General features: G+C 39.1%; 1 protein-coding gene across 7 annotated transcripts in view; it reads right to left on the bottom strand.

The window, feature by feature from the left end:
• The window catches only part of DLG2 (discs large MAGUK scaffold protein 2), a 1,973,535-nt gene that overhangs the window by 51,752 nt on the left and 1,905,766 nt on the right, over positions 1-16,017 (bottom strand). For all 7 annotated transcript variants that reach the window (XM_057748299.1, XM_057748301.1, XM_057748302.1 and 4 more), the window contains one exon: positions 7,842-7,917. In XM_057748299.1, coding sequence (XP_057604282.1) covers positions 7,842-7,917 — 76 coding nt within the window. The remainder of the gene's footprint in view (positions 1-7,841; positions 7,918-16,017) is intronic.

The following is a 16,017-nucleotide window of genomic DNA, read 5'->3' as shown; positions in this document are numbered from 1 at the left end:
GATCAAACACATTCGAGTCAGCATATACAAAACAACAAAAAAAAGTGTTTTAAAAATATAATTAAGGTAGAAGAACTGAACAAACTAAAACACTGTAAAAATGAATATGTATACATGTGTAGTGGACAGATTTTGTCAGTTATAAATTATACTACATTTGGTATATAAGGGTGCAGATTAACTTGGTTGTTTCAACAATGGTAGTTTTTGGACCTAGGAGAGAGGTGAGCCAAGAAATAAATATGCATAGAAATACATAAGGAACATGACTTACTCTCCGTTCCATTCCACAGACTAGCAGTTTCCTCATTAGTAACTTGACAAATACCCTATGGGGAATAAGTAAAATCACGTGTATTTATTCATTAAAAAATGTCCATTGAGTTCAGCTGGCTTTCAAGGTTGAGACAGGGACCCTCCTTACATGTATCAGAGAAGGAAACCCAACTGTAGGCTCCTCTGAGACCCACCTGCAGTGAAGCCACTAGCATTTCTTTAATCAGAGAATTATCCGTGTGCTGCCCATATGGCTCTCACAGGACGTGGGAGCTCAAGGTTTGGACAAATGTGGTTATCACATTCAAAGGAAAAAATAGTGAGTTAGCAGCTCTTCCCAGGCTGGGCTGGTAACAGTGCAGAATTCCCTGGACACAACCCTGTCTTGGTCCTTTATGTAAAAATATTAGTCTGGTTAAAACCACCTTGCATGCAGTATGGGGAAAGAATCAGAGGAGAAAGGCTACAGCCAGGAAAACCAATTGGGAAACTGGTAGAGGGCCTAGAGGAGGAAAGTGAAGAACAACCTGTTCTGAGTTTATGGACTTTGAGCGGAAATGTTGCCTTCCTGATGGCCATGGACTGAGGCACAGTATGGCTCTCCTTTCACACCTCCTCCCTGAATCTCTAGGTCACTCTGGACATCTGAGCTCTTCATTGGGCTCTGGCCACCCCAAAACTAGCTCTATTAAGAAGCTTTCCCTTTTTTTGAGGGCAGTAATGATTTTTCCTTGAAACTCAAAATGTCACTTTGAAGCTGTTTACAAAAGCAATCCTCATAACTCATCCTGGTGAAGCAAACATAATCCCTATCTTGCTAACAAAACATTGACTGTCAAGTCACTTTTTTGATAAATGATTTAATGGCAGGCTCTGCTACTAACTCTGTGTGTTTCAGAAAAATGATTCTCAGTTTCTTCAGCTGTAAATGATATAGTAGGATCCAATGACCGTCTGAGAATTTCTAAGAGTATATGAAATAGAACAGAGGCTTCTTAATGCCAACTCCAGTCTGATTCAGGGAGACTGCCATGATCCTGTCACCAACAGTTCCATCTCTGCCCCATGTCCCCTCTCCTAGTCAACATCCCCTCTGAATGGGAGCTCAAGGCTTTAGAAAACGAAACAGAATATTAGGTCAGATTTCCAAGGATGATGGTCCTCTCTGATCTCTTAATCAACAGCCTCCTATTTTCCTTTCCTTTCGCCACTGTTTGAAATACAGCTTTTCAGAATCTCATACCCAGAATACTGCTTTAGCTATCCCAACTTCTCCCACTGTTGGTCTCTCTCCCCTCCAGTCTGTCTTTCCCATGGTTGCCACACTGATCTCTTGGAAACCTACTTTTGATCATTTACTTACCTTACCTCTAGAAAGGGTGGATTGAGCAGTCAATATGTGTCTCATAGACACTGCACTAGGTGCTAGGGGTACAAAGATGAGTAAGTTTGGAGCTCTGCCTGGGAGTGACACATGGGCAGCAATCCAGGTACATTAAGGGTGGAACCCAGAGGAAATCACTAGGTTGAGTTGGTCACAACTGTTACAATTCATCACTGTTTACAGGATAAAGTACAAGTTTCTTGGAAAACTTAAAGCACCAGAACTAACTTGAGTCTAACTTTCCAGTTCTGAGTTTCCATTCTTCATCCACTGTTGCTTGAAGTGAAAGTAAACCATGTTTTACTTTCTATGTGTCCTGTATCTTATTCCTATGCCACTGCAAATTCCTTGCAAGTTTTACTAATCTTTCAAGGCTCCCCAAATTCAAATCCCCCCAGCTTCCAAGCTATAATCAAGTTCAGGGGAGCCTGAACTTCAGAGCAAGTTTCCTGTCCCTCTTATTTAGTATGAATCACTTCCTCCCTGCGGGGACGCATTTCCTCCCCTAGTATCCCTGCTAGTTGAGGGCAGTGACCATGACTTAACTCATCTTGGTCCGCACTGACCAGCAAGCTGCCTTGTATAGGCATCTAATAAAGGTTTATTAAATAAGTGAAACATGTTTTCCAAGACTTTATTTTACTCTGGCAGACCACAACAGAGAAAATGTGCAGCCTCCAAGCTCCCTTCAGAAATGTTCTCAATACACAAGATGCACATCATCGAGGAAACCAGCTCTTCCCTTTTAGAATTTAAGCCCAAGTTAGTTTTTGACAAAGCTAAACTCAATTTAATTTATTTCTTCATTTTTCTTAAAATGCACAAATGCGACATGGTTTTAACAGGGGAGAGAGCACCCTATAGTAAACAGATTACGGGTTTCGGAATCAATCAGACATGGGCTCAGATTTCTTCATCTCTCCAAGCCTCAGTTTCTTTAAATCTATAAAGAGGGAATAAATGGTTTCCCTCAAGTTTTGTTGTGGTGATTAAGAGAAGTGTGTAAGCCAGATGTAGAGAACAAACATATGGACACCAAGTGGGGAAAGCAGGGAGGGTTGGGGGGGAATGAATTGGGAGATTGGGATACCAAATTGTACACTCTAAATACATGCAGTTTATTGTATGTTAACTATCTCAACGAAAGTTCTTTAAAGAAAAAAAAAAGAGAAGTGTGTAAGCTGTCTAGGTTTCTACAATGCATGTTCCTACTACTTTGAGTAACACCTATTACCTCTGTATTGTATCAGTCTGTGGCTAAATAGGTCTAGTTATTTATTTACAGCCTACCTTAACTTTAGAAAGGATTTACAATGAAAAGGGGACCCTTATACATTGCACATCGCTGACATTTAATAAGAATATTAATAGTTCTCTCATACTCTTTCAGACATATATTTCCCTTCTTTAAATTATAGGGATTTTTAAATAAAAATAAAATTTAGCATAAATCACTAATACCACTGATTTTTCAATGCAAAATAGGTTGATTCTGAAGATTATACAATTTTTTAAATGTCTCAATAAATAACAGAATAGCTGATTGAAAGTTGATAAAAAAGGTAGAAGAAAAATGAAAGAAATTAAGGTGGTGATTAAGCTTTCACCAGAGGCTAGTTTGAATGGAGACTCATTAGATATTTAGCTAATATTCTCAGGAAAGCTTGTGTGCACTAAGATCTGGAGAACTGAGACAGTTCTCAAGAAGATCCATCCAAACAGATGGCCACTTTGAGCTTGGGTCTGGGTAGGCTGGAATTATCTTGGTTATTGACACAACTGTCCACTTGTCTTTGCATGTACAGACACAAATTCTGTGAAGGCATATGGAGTGGACAGAAAGCTTGGGCATTTCATTTGTAGCAAATGGACAGTTTTGAATGGAGAGCCTCAGATTTCCTCACGGATACTCTGCAAACTCAGTAAGCATCAAAGCTTATAGTCAGGCTTTCCATACAAGCTTCCCAACTTTCCGGATCTTCCTGGCCAGCCTCATTAGCTACAACTCCCACCACACCATCCACACCACCCATCTGGTGTCCCTGATCTGCTTGGCCTTACTCCAATATGCCTACTGTTCCTATCTTCGTGTTCAAGCTATTTCCTATGTGTGGCAACCTCACTCAAATTTCAAGATATCGTTCAAATATCACCTTCTCTTTGAAGTCTTCTTTCTTATCCAAGGCATATTAGTAACTTTCTCCTTCTTCTGACCTCCAATGGAATAAGGGATAGTGTGAAGAAATGAAAAGGGCACACGTTCTCCTGTCAAAATTATTTGAATTTAAACCTGACTTTTGTACTTAGTAGCTGTGTGATCGTAGGTAAATTAATCTTCCTGAGGTGTAATCTCCAGATATTTAAAATAGAGACTAATTCCCTAAATTTATGGGGCTCATCAGTGATACTGTATCGCCATTATTTGCCTGCTTATATTTCTCTTTGTGAGTTCCATGGTATGAAAGACTTTGCCTTTTTAATCATTCTGCTGCCCTACAAGGCACCTAGCACAGTAGCTGGTGTTTTACAGCATTCAATTTTTAAAAATTAGTGAAGAATTCTGGAAAAGTAACTTAAGCGCTGATAGGCCAATTAAAGTCCAAGTTCTTCTATGAATGCTCTCTGGTCATTCCCACATCCATTAATTTGAATCCCCATGGCTCTTGTACATACTACTAATAAGGCTCTTGTCACAGCCTGCTTTATACATGCTAATTGATTCTAATATTCTCCAGGGCAGTGACTACGGCTTTCACTCTGAATCCCCAACATCTCACAATGCTCTGTGAATGCCATTTAATGATAAAGTTACTTAAAATATCCCATTTTCTTTCTCATCCCAGTTTTCCTCTTCAGTTTATGCTGAGTTTACCCCAGGGTCCCAGAGACTGAGGCCTTTATAACAATGACTTATTTCTGTAGTCCTTGTCCAAGGTTCAGAGTGAGTGACATCTCCTGACTTTCCCAACTCTCCACAGAGTTGGTCTGTCCTTTCTTCAGCGCACTTTCTCTTAATTGTCCTTTGCTTTCTACTTCAGGGCGAGAGTCTTCACATTGATGTACTGTTCTCATGTGGACTTAGAAAACTTTGGGTTATTTCTTAATTCATAGGCTCATGGAGAATTACTGCTGCAAGGCACCTTAAAAATCACTGAATCTGGGGACCTCGAATAGAGAACAATTCCCAATGTTGTGCTAGGCATAACTAATCAATCATGACACTTCTTTTTTTCCCCTGCTGAGGTCATATATGGCCTCAGAATCATTTTCAACTCAATATTGTAGTTAGAAATCATCAACTCACTGGTCTGCATAGAAGATGAAACTTGCTTGATATCCCTGATGTAGTTCAAAGCTGCTAGTTTGTTAATGAGGTCCAAAGAGCAGTGGTGACTTAGTAATGAACTGAAACCAGAACCCAGGCTACTTGACTCTCATGACTTCCATTCCAGGGTTTCCCTTTCCACATGATCACTGCCTCTCCTTCAGTAGTCATTCAAGTCCTAGAATTTATATTCTATTCACTGGCTCATACCTAATTGTATTTAACAATATGATTAAAAGAACCACAAGTTTTGGCCTTATCAAAAAGACATCTGGGCTCTAATTGATGTTAGGAGCTCTTCAGGGGAAGGGCCTATGTTGTACTTTGTATCTTTTACAAGTTCTAATCCTGAGTCTGGTATATGGCAGGTATTCAACAAAAATTCTCTGATGTATACCCAACTATACATAGGAAACAAGCAGGAAATATATCCTCACATTCTCACCAAGAATCACTGAAAAAATCCTACCCCTTTGTACAGAAGCAGTATTTGCTTGAAAGGACTCCATGCGTGGTAACATATAGCCTGACTTTTTTTTTTTTTTTTTTTTTTAAGAATGACACCATCTTTAAATAAATTCCCATTTCACCTGACTGTTTCAGGGGAAAGTAAATTATTATGTCAATGACTGGGCTGCCCAGTGGCACTTCTACTTAAAAATACAAAGGGCAGTGTTCTGGTTTAGGGCTCAAAACTCCTGAGCTTTTCTTCTCATTTTCCATGGGGATATCTATTGACCTAAACTATGGTTCTGTGTGATGTTCACAAGCCAAAATTGTTAGAACAGTAAAGTAAAGGAAAGGAGATGAAGAGAAAGAGAACAGTAAGGCAGAAGGTGGGGAAAGGTATTTTATGATATAGCACTAAGATACTAGTACTATCACTTAAAAATACTAGATTTAAAAAGCTTTACATCATACTTAATATGAAAGATTAAATGCTTTCCCCTTAAGGTCAGAAACAAGACAAGGATGACTGTTTTTGCCACTTCCATCTGACACTGTACTAGAAGTTCTAGCCAAGGCAATCAGTTATAATAAAGAAATAAAAGTCATCCAGATTGGAAAGAAAGAAGTAAAACTCTCTCTCTTTTCACATATGACATGATCTTCTAGATAGAAAATCCTGAGGAATCTACCAAAAAGTTACTACAATTAATAAATGGATTCAGCAAGGTAGAAGGGTGTAAGATTGATATACATAATAATTGTATTTCTATACACTTGCAATGAACAATCCAAAAATAAAACTAAGAAAACAATTCATGTGCAAAGGAATGAAATTGCAACCCTACTTCATATTGTATACAAAAACTAATTCAAAATGGATCAACCACCTAAATCTAAGCGCTAAAACTATAAAACTCTTAGAAGGAAATTGGACATAAATCTTCATGGCCTTGGTTTTTAGATATAATACCAAAAATACAAGTAAAAAGAAAAAATAGATAAATTGGACTTTGTCAAAATTAAAAACTTTTATGCGTCAAATGACACTATCAAGAGCGACAACTCAGAATGGGAGAAAATATTTGGAAAGCATATATTTGATAAGAGATTAAAATCTGGAATATACAAAGAACTACAACTCAATTTTAAAAATGAGCAAAGGATCTGAATAGACATTTCTCAAAAGAAGATACGCAGATAGTCAATAAGCACATGAAAAGGTGTTCAATACCAATGGTCATTAGGGAAATAAAAATCACAACCACAATGAGACACCACTTCAGAACAAACAGGATGACTTTAAGCAGAAAGACATATAATAACAATTATCGGTGAGGATGTAGAGAAACTGGAACCCTCATACACTGATGATGGGAATGAAGAATGTTACAGCCACCTTGGAAAACAGTCTGGCAGTTCCCTAAGATGTTAAATATAGAGCTATCGTTATGACCCAGGAACTCCACTCCTAGGTATATGCCCAATGGAAATAAGAGTATTTATCTACAAAAAAATCTGTACACAAATATTCACAGCAACATTATCCATAATAGCCCCAAAGTGGAAACAACGCAAACGTCCATCAACTGATGAGTGGATAAATTAGATGAGGTATATCCATACAACGGAATATTGTTTGGCAGTGAAAAGAAGAAAAGTACTTATACATGCTACAACATAGAGGCACTTTGAGAACATTATGTAAAGTGAAAAAAGCAGTCACAAAAGACCACATGGTGTACAATTCCATTTGTATGAACTATCCATAATAGGCAAATCTATAGAGACAAAGTAGATTACTAGCTGCCTAAGGCTGGATGGGGAGGGCCTGGGGTCGAGGGAGAGGGGAGCGACTGCTACAGGATTTCTTTATGGGGCAATGAAATGTTCTAAAATTGACTGTGGTGATGGTTGCATAACTCTAAATTTCATTTGTTAACTTTCTTCTTTTCTATGTCTGTCACAACAATCCGTGTATTCACTTAGATGATCCATATGTATATTTCCATGATCACTCCTGACTTTGTAATATGTAAAAGATTAGACATATTTTATGATGAGCAGGTATATTTTATGGAACCTATCCTTTTAGAATATTTAGTTTAAAAGACAAAAAGTAAAGAAATAAAAACACCAAAATTATCTTTTTTCTTCTTCAATATAGTCATTACATCACCTTCATAACACATCATTTCTGCTGACCACTGGCAGCTTTACCCCCAATATTTAATATATTTACCATAAATTTACTTCATCAGAAATTACATCATTGCTTTTAGCAATACATTTATAACAGTGCTCTACTGTCCGGTAGCTCCATACTCTGTTACTGAAAGCTTAAATGTTAATTATAGTTAAATCCATGGAAACCGAGAAAACTTAATGGTTCGATTATTTTGTACCTACCCCTTTTGAATCAATCACTCCAGGTTTTGCATTAAACTTCACTGTCTTCAATCGGGCACGTTCCTTTCTTTCCACCCTAAAGAAAATGGAAAATAAAAAGCCTATCACACGGCAAGGCATTTATGATTAAGTTTCTTATCAAATGAAGAACACCTCTTCTTCTTATCCTACAGCTCAAATCAAATGTGTTTTAAAATATTTCTGTTCCTTTGTTCAGTATAAAAAGTCTTGGTATAATATCTCTAAGCTGCTAACATATTCCTTGCAATTTTTGTGTTACATGTACTGAGAGTCACGTATTTGGAAAGAACAAAACCCCAATATCTGTTATTTAAATGCCTGAATCAATCAAAATCTATTTCAAGAAATCACAGTCCACAGAGATGAATTCCTAAAGTGGAGGCTAAGTAAACTCTCCTCTTCTCTCGTAGTATCTCTTCTTTTTGTTTCATTTTTCTTCCCTTCCCTTTAAAAATGCTGGGGTATTTACCTTCACCTCAAAACCAAACATGTTACAGATAATCTTAAACTTTTCCTTTCCCCCAATGTCCTTCTGCTGCCATCTCTACAGTTTTCATTATTTTACCTTCATTCATTCACCAAACACTTATTGAATGCCTACCCTGTATCAAGTAAGGTGCTGTGGAACAAAGAAAACAAATTAAAAAGCACAACTTCAATGAATACACGGTAATGTGTTCTTGGCGGGGGACAGAGGCATAAAAAGACAGATATTGCTTAATGATAAGATTGTTGATAGCAATGTGTGCATGCTATTTCATTGAAGGGAGATAAGGAGGGGTGGAAAACAATGGGGGTGGGCTTCTTGGAGGAGGTGTCAATTTATGTGAGACTTAAATGGTGAGGAAAAGCTTGTTAGTGGGAAAAGTTCAGGGAATATCTCCCAGACAGGATGAACAACATGCATCAAGCTAAAGAATGCAGGAAGATTCTGCTACAGGGTACATACAGCATAGGGGCATGAGGCTGGAAAGGTGGTGGGACTTCCTTATAAAAGGTATCCATCTACTCTAAGGACATGGGGTTTTCCTTTGGAATCCTCATGATTTATTAGAGGCTATAAAGCTGAGAAGTGATAGACTACATTAGCATTTTAAACAAATGACTCTGGGGGAGGAGGAAGATAGACTGGAGGGAAGGAACAGTGGGAAGAGGAGGCCTATGTAGAAGCTACTGCCATAATCCAGGCAAGAAATGATGAGGAGTGATAATGAGGTGGAGGAGAGGGAAGGGCTTGAGAAATACTAATAACATAAAGTTGGCAGGGCTTGTGCCTATTTGAAGTATGGGGTTGAAAAGAGGAAAGAGAAGTTAAATATTTCTCTGATTCTTTTTTGAGCCTCTCTAATTAGACATGATCATTCTTTCCTCTAAGTCCCACGACATCTATTTGTATGTCTATGTTGGTGTTATCTCTTGTTTCCTTGTGTTTTGTTTATTTTTGATTTGCACGTACAAGGCTGCATGGTCCTTGAGGGCAAGTCCACATATCACTCAGTGCATTAGGACAAGTCCTCAATAAGTAACAGTTGAACTAAAATAATATTCATTGCATTATTTTAGTATCATTTTTTTGTTTAAATATGGATAGCTCTAATTTCAAAAATGAGGGAAGAAAAAAGAGAGGAAAAAACCCTGAATCTACAGAAACTTAATGGCTTATGAAATCTAAGTTATTCATAGATCAATAATTAACAACATACTCCTCTTTAACTGAGAGTTCTTTTGTGTTCCCAGCTGAAACACATTGAAGATCAGGGTTTCTATAGTTACGGAATGGAGTTTCAGAATATATTTATTTCAGTGTGAGTGTAGAATATTTGAGTGGAAACAGATGAACAAAATTCTTCAAATCTAACCTCAGATATTAAAGCAATATGTTCCACTGGGAGTTTCTACTTGTACCCAACATACAACAGTTGGGAGGAGAGAGGGGAAGACTTCAGATAAGGTATGCTGCCAAGTGGAAAAATGCTCCCTGAGAAAATGCCTGCTCCAAGCTACTTCAGCTTTTCTCAGTTTAAATCCAAGTGCAAATGCTAATTCATATTCATCTCTTTGGATCCTTCTAAAACTGTTGTTACAGCCCTGAATTTATCCTGGCTTCTTTGCATTAACCAGCTTAATTATGGGAAACACTAGTACATAAGATGATGCCAAAAGGACTGTAGCACACAGAGAATATATGGTTATTTGATTAGGCTATGCAAATAAATTCTGCATAAAGTGAGAGAACTCACATAGGCCCCAAACATAAATAATATTAGGCTGGACTCAATATTCTATTCTGTGAATTGCTTAGACAGAGTGTTCTAACATATTCCCCCTGGTTTCTAAGTTCATCCCTTTCATATTTCTTAAGAAACATTTCTATTAGGCCATTTTAGTGGTTCATCACTTAAATCTCGAACGGGTTGCAAAGACTAAGTCAGATGGACAGACACACACACACACACACACACACACACAATATTTGCTACGGTTTATTACTAATCTTCAAACAAGCAATAGAAAAAGTAAAAAAAGAGAAAGTCTTACTGTATAGGTGGCAGATTTAGGTTCACTCAAGAAGGAAGTCAGAAAGTTTTGATTTCTACTTGGGTTGAAAATTTCATGAATAATAATGATGGTGATGATATAAGCAGTAGCTGAAGTTTTAACATATAATTATTAATGATAAATTCCTTCACATTTACATCATCTCATTTGGCCCCGACAATAACCAAGTGTGGTATTCTCAACCCCATTTTACGGCTGGGAAAGATAAGACTTGAAGCTTGCCAAATTAGAAAGTGGTAGAAATAGGGCCAGAGCACACCTCTTCTAACAGCTAACCTCAGTGTGTGGCCACATCCACTTTCTTTGGGAAACAGTATTTAAGAACCTTCTATGCCTCCCTTATCCAATGGGATTTTCAACAAACATGAGGGTTTAGATGGTCACTCACGATTTTAAGGCCAATATAGTTCCTTACAAGTTTCTCACAAAGGATAACCATCCCCCTTCCTTGCATCCCAAATCCCAAATGTCCTGAATTAAATAAACCATAACCAAATTCAAGCAAAGAGTCACTGAGATAATACCTGCTATGACAGGCTGGCTTCAAAACTCAGAATAAATTTGCTTTTAACACTGAAATTGAGGTTAGCTAGATGTCTATTTGCAATATTACATCACAAACACTGGGTTCCTCTCTCTCCTCAGCAGTCTTTTTACAGTCACTGCACCTCCAACCATAGTTGTGTTTTCCCATTCCGGAGGATCACACTGATTGCCTCTTGGGGGTCTCTACAAACCCTTCTCCTGGGTAGCAGGGGCTGTGGCTTATCATTTTTTCTTCACTTGCCTCAGCCCTGTCCTCTCTCCTAGTACTTCTTGGGATGCATGTGGATAGTTTATTGCCAAGATCAGTTAGAGCTGAGAAATAGGGTCCTACATAATGCTGTGGGTTGTTTTTTGGTTCTTTTTTTTTTTGAGCACCAAAAGCTCAAAATCTGAAGAAATGCCGGAGCCTGCCGGCAAAATCGATTAGGTCCTAAGGCAAACACGACGTGGCTTAGAAAGAAAGAAAGACAGACACACAAAAGATGGGGTCGAGAGGATCAGAAGCCCAGAATGCAGGTGCATTCCAGGGCAACTGACAAACTTCTTTATTACACAGTCACTTTTTATACAGATTCAGGAAAGAGGAAAACATCAACAGCTACATTAAAAGAGAATGATTCTTTCTTTAGATAACAATGTGTTTTTCCTTAGGTTAACCATAAACTTGTATAGCAACTTGTACTGTACAGCCTGTTAAACGATCTCAAGATGTACTTATGCGATAAGGAGTCTGTATGCGCACATACTGCAGCCCACGGGATCACATGCTCTTTGTTTAAGCACTTACTCAAAGGTCAGGGGTGGCGGGACAGAGAGCTATGCTTGCCTAGGCAAGCCCTTACAGTAAGGCAGCTCCCAGGGCTATGTCCTGGAGACCAGGGCCCTTGTTGGGGGCAACTACGGAAACTAGGACCCCTGTTCAGGGCAGCTCCCCGCAAAGAAAGGAAAACATTTATCATTTGAGTAAGCACAAAAGTATTAGAAGCTATGCTAAGCATGTTACCTATATTATCTATAATCTGTACAATGATCCAGGGCTTAAGATGGAGCTGGCCATATAGTAGATGCTTAATCTTTACTGGTAAATGAATGAATGAATGAATCATCGAGGAGGCTACTATTTTTGGACCTGGATGCGAAAACTAAGGCACAGAGAGTTAAAGTGACTTGACCAAACAACCAGTGTTTCTGATAAAAGGTTGTTAACCATTTTGCAACTTTTTTATTTGGTAGGAATCTATGTAAAAGTTTAGCATCACCTTCTCTAATTATTTTACTAAATGAGACTCCTTTGGCAGAAATACATGATATTAAGATCCATAGATCTTTACCTAAGGAAATGGTGGGTCACCTGTGTAGAAAGACTGAATCGCAATGAGAAGGAATGACATACTTCTCTCATACTCAAGAGGCAAGCAATTAATTAGATTGTTTAAGCAGAAATAATCCTCTCCGCCCTGATTTGGTCACTGACCAAAATACTGAAAACATAAACTAGATGGCAAAACTTGAGCAATCAATTCTGACACCTAGCATCTCCAGAGAGTACCAAATGGTCATGCTATAATGAGCCCAACTGTCTTCCTCTGCCCTCTCACCCATCTCCCATCTGGCGTTTTCAGGTTTCCGCCAAACACTCAGTGAGGTCAGGCTTGGAGCACTGGATGGTGGGAACATCATTTGGTGCTGGGTATCCCTTTGCCTGTGCTCCACAAGGCCCTGCTGCAGGGAGAACTGAAATGCCATACAGGTTACTGGCCACAGGCTTGCAGGGAAGCCAGGTGAGCAAACCCTTAGGCAATGCCGCTGCATGCTGCCATCTGGAAGTCCAGGTGACAGTCACTGTGGGGCAACGAATAGAGACTTGGATTAAGAGGCAGTGGAACAAATCCTAGTTTGGCCCCTCAGAAACTATGTAATCTCAGAAAAGAGAGATTCTGTGCAAAGAGCCCAGGTTTTGAAATCACACAAGTTTGGGATGGAATTCTGCATCTGCCACTTACTAGCTCTGTGACTTAGGGCAGATCACACAACCTCTTCGGATCTCAGGTTTCATGTTGGTGAAATTAGGATATTAACACAGACTTGAAAAATTATTGTGAATATTATATAATACAAAAAATTGGTTAGTATAGTATTTGAAATGCAGTAAGAACTCCTTAGTTGGCAAGAGCTTCTAGTATACCCCTGGGCTTCTAGTATACCCTTCTAGTGAAAAGCCATCTGGTCTTGCTACAGAGAGACCTGGGTTCAGCCAGTGGCTGACTGTGCATCCTTGGGCAAGTTACTTGACCTCTCTGACCTTCAGTTTCCTCATGAAGATTTTGTGACGATTAAAGAAAATCTTGTATTTGAAAGCACCTGGCACAATACATAATCTATCATCAGATGGAATTCATTCCTCTGTCTGCTGCCCTTTCACTTCCCTGATAACCTGCTATGGACTGAATGTGTCCACACAAAATTCATATGTTGAAGCCCTAATCTCCAGTGTGGTGGTCTTTGGTGGTGAGGCACTGGGAGGTAATTAGGTCACGAGGGTGGAGCCTTCATAAATTGGATTCGTGGCCAAAAAGAAGACATGAGAGAAAAGATCTTTCTCTCTCTCAGCCATATGAGGAAACAGCAAGAAGCCCGTCTGAAAACCAGGAAGAGGGTCCTCTCTGGGAACCCAATCAGCCAGTATCTTGATTTTGGACTCCAGAACTGAAAAAAATAAATGTCTGTTGTATAACTCACTCAGTGCATGGTATTCTGTCACAGCAGCCCATACTAAGACAATACCTTTATTGACAATATAGCTCTCACTGCCCTCATCACAGTGTAGCTGTGCCACAGTTACATATTGGTTCACAAATGTTGGGCTCCATGGGCTGATGACAGCACTTGGCACACAGAAGCTGCTCAAGCAGTGCTTGATGAATTCAGTTTTGTCAATTCTTATTTTCATAATGTTGGGAGGCAGGATTGCATATGAGTTAAGAGTGTTATAGCTTGGAATCAAATCCCAGTTATGCCATTTATTAGCTGGGCAATTTCAGGCAAGTAAATTAACCTCTCTCTGCTTCAATGTCCTGGTTTGTAAAATGAGGATAATTATATTACCTTCCCCCTAGGGTTGTAAAGAAGTTTAAATAAGTTAATTGTAAAGGGCTTAGAACAGTGTCTAGGATGCTCAAGGAACATTTATTTATTTACCAAATTCGAAAAAGAGGGAAGGAAAAGGCAATGATTTTCATACTCTTCATCCTATGGTTTCATCGGGATGTTACATAGAATCATCAATAGAGAAACATTTTTGTAAAGGGTAAAGCCAAACACTTATGTTATCCATTATGAGATTTTTCCAGACCGCTCTACGAGCTGAACTATACTCAGAAAAGGGGCTATAGAGGAATTAAGGATTGAAAAAAATAACCCTGACCAAATAATAAATCATATTTGTACCAGCAACCATTTATTCTGAGCTATAGCTGGAAGATGTCGAATGCAGTATAAAGTGACAGTGCCTCCTTTAGATGTTAAGTATTAAAGAGCAGCCCTAGGGAAGGCGCAGGACAGCTTTTAAACTGCATTTAAATAAGTGCACAAGAACACTTTATGGGGTATGATTACAAGTGATTTTTATTTCTTCGTTATACTTTTCTAAATTTTCCCATTTTTCTTCAATGAAATGTGTTACTTTTATAAACACATAAAACAATAATAATAACATCTTTGGAAAGAGTTAAAATCCTATGGAGAAAATCTGACAGAAATTCATTTACAGCCATAAACACACACACACGCACAAGACCAGGGGATGGGGGGTGGGTGGAGGGGCTACTGTACCCTTCATGAGAGATAATGCAAATATCAATATTCGAGTCACTAGACAAACTTCTTCTCCAGGCCAGCTGTAGCATGGTTGTTAGGATGGTTTTCATTCAAAATAGAAGAGCCAATTCAAGAATGACCACCAGCAGGCAGAAAATTACCACAGGAGAACTAGCACTGAGAATGTTCCTGAGGGGGAAAATGATGTGCAACTGAACAAATGAAGGACTATTAACAAGACTGATTAGAATCATAGAACCTCAGGGTTGGAAAGTGGCTGCAAATCATATAGTTCAACTGTCCCATCCAAAGTGTGATTCCCTTTTGTATACTTCCTGCCACTGAATTGTCTATTATCAAAATCACCTGGAGGAACTTACGCACAAACACAGATCTCCAGGACCCACACCAGATGGACTGAATCAGAATCACTGTGTGTCTGTTTGGGGGTGGAGGGGGGGTGGGGGGAAAGTGGGCATATCTAAGTTTTCATAATGTTCCCTTGGTGTGAAAACCATTGTTCTAGTTCACTGTCTTCCCAGGTAATCCACATCATTTCTAGCCAGCTCCAATTACTAAAAGGATTTTTTTTTAAATGAGTTGAAATCTATTCCTACACAGCTTTCCTTCTCCACTCCATTTCTACCCTTGGGGCCATATTCAATAAGATGGTGCCTTCTTCTACAGAACAGCTCCTCAGACAGCTCTGATTAATCACATCAAAGCAAACCAAAATGCAAGCTGCCTTGACATTTTTTTAAAGTAAATGGAAATGGAGAAACACAGAATATATACTAGTCCGGAGACTTACTGCTTCGAATTCAGAAAACACTACAAACTCACAGCATCCTCTCAAAGCCATGTCAGGCAGTTATGCAGGAGCCCAGAGCTTTAAAGAACCGTCTGCTGCTGGGAGATTCATAGGCATAGGCTTAAAGTGTGGGAGGAAGCAGCTGCAGAACAGTCAGCCTGCTGCCCCCTCCCCACATTCATCCCAGGCCATGTGGCCCCAGGCAGAGAACAATGGGGGACCGGTCTTCTCTGGGGTGCAAAATGCCCCACAGAGTTATTTCTGAGTAGAATTTCCCTCTTCCCACTATTGTTGGTGCGAGCTCAGTCACTGGGTCACTGTGCATGTGGCAGCACTTGAACACTCAGCTTCATGAGGATTTTTTACACAGGTATTTGGGGTGTTTGTATATAAAGAGGAGAGCCCTTTGCAGCTTGAGAAAAG

This window comes from Hippopotamus amphibius, chromosome 9 (genome assembly GCF_030028045.1).
Source record: "Hippopotamus amphibius kiboko isolate mHipAmp2 chromosome 9, mHipAmp2.hap2, whole genome shotgun sequence".
Taxonomy (NCBI): domain Eukaryota; kingdom Metazoa; phylum Chordata; class Mammalia; order Artiodactyla; family Hippopotamidae; genus Hippopotamus; species Hippopotamus amphibius.
This window is presented reverse-complemented; position numbering and strand designations above follow the sequence as displayed.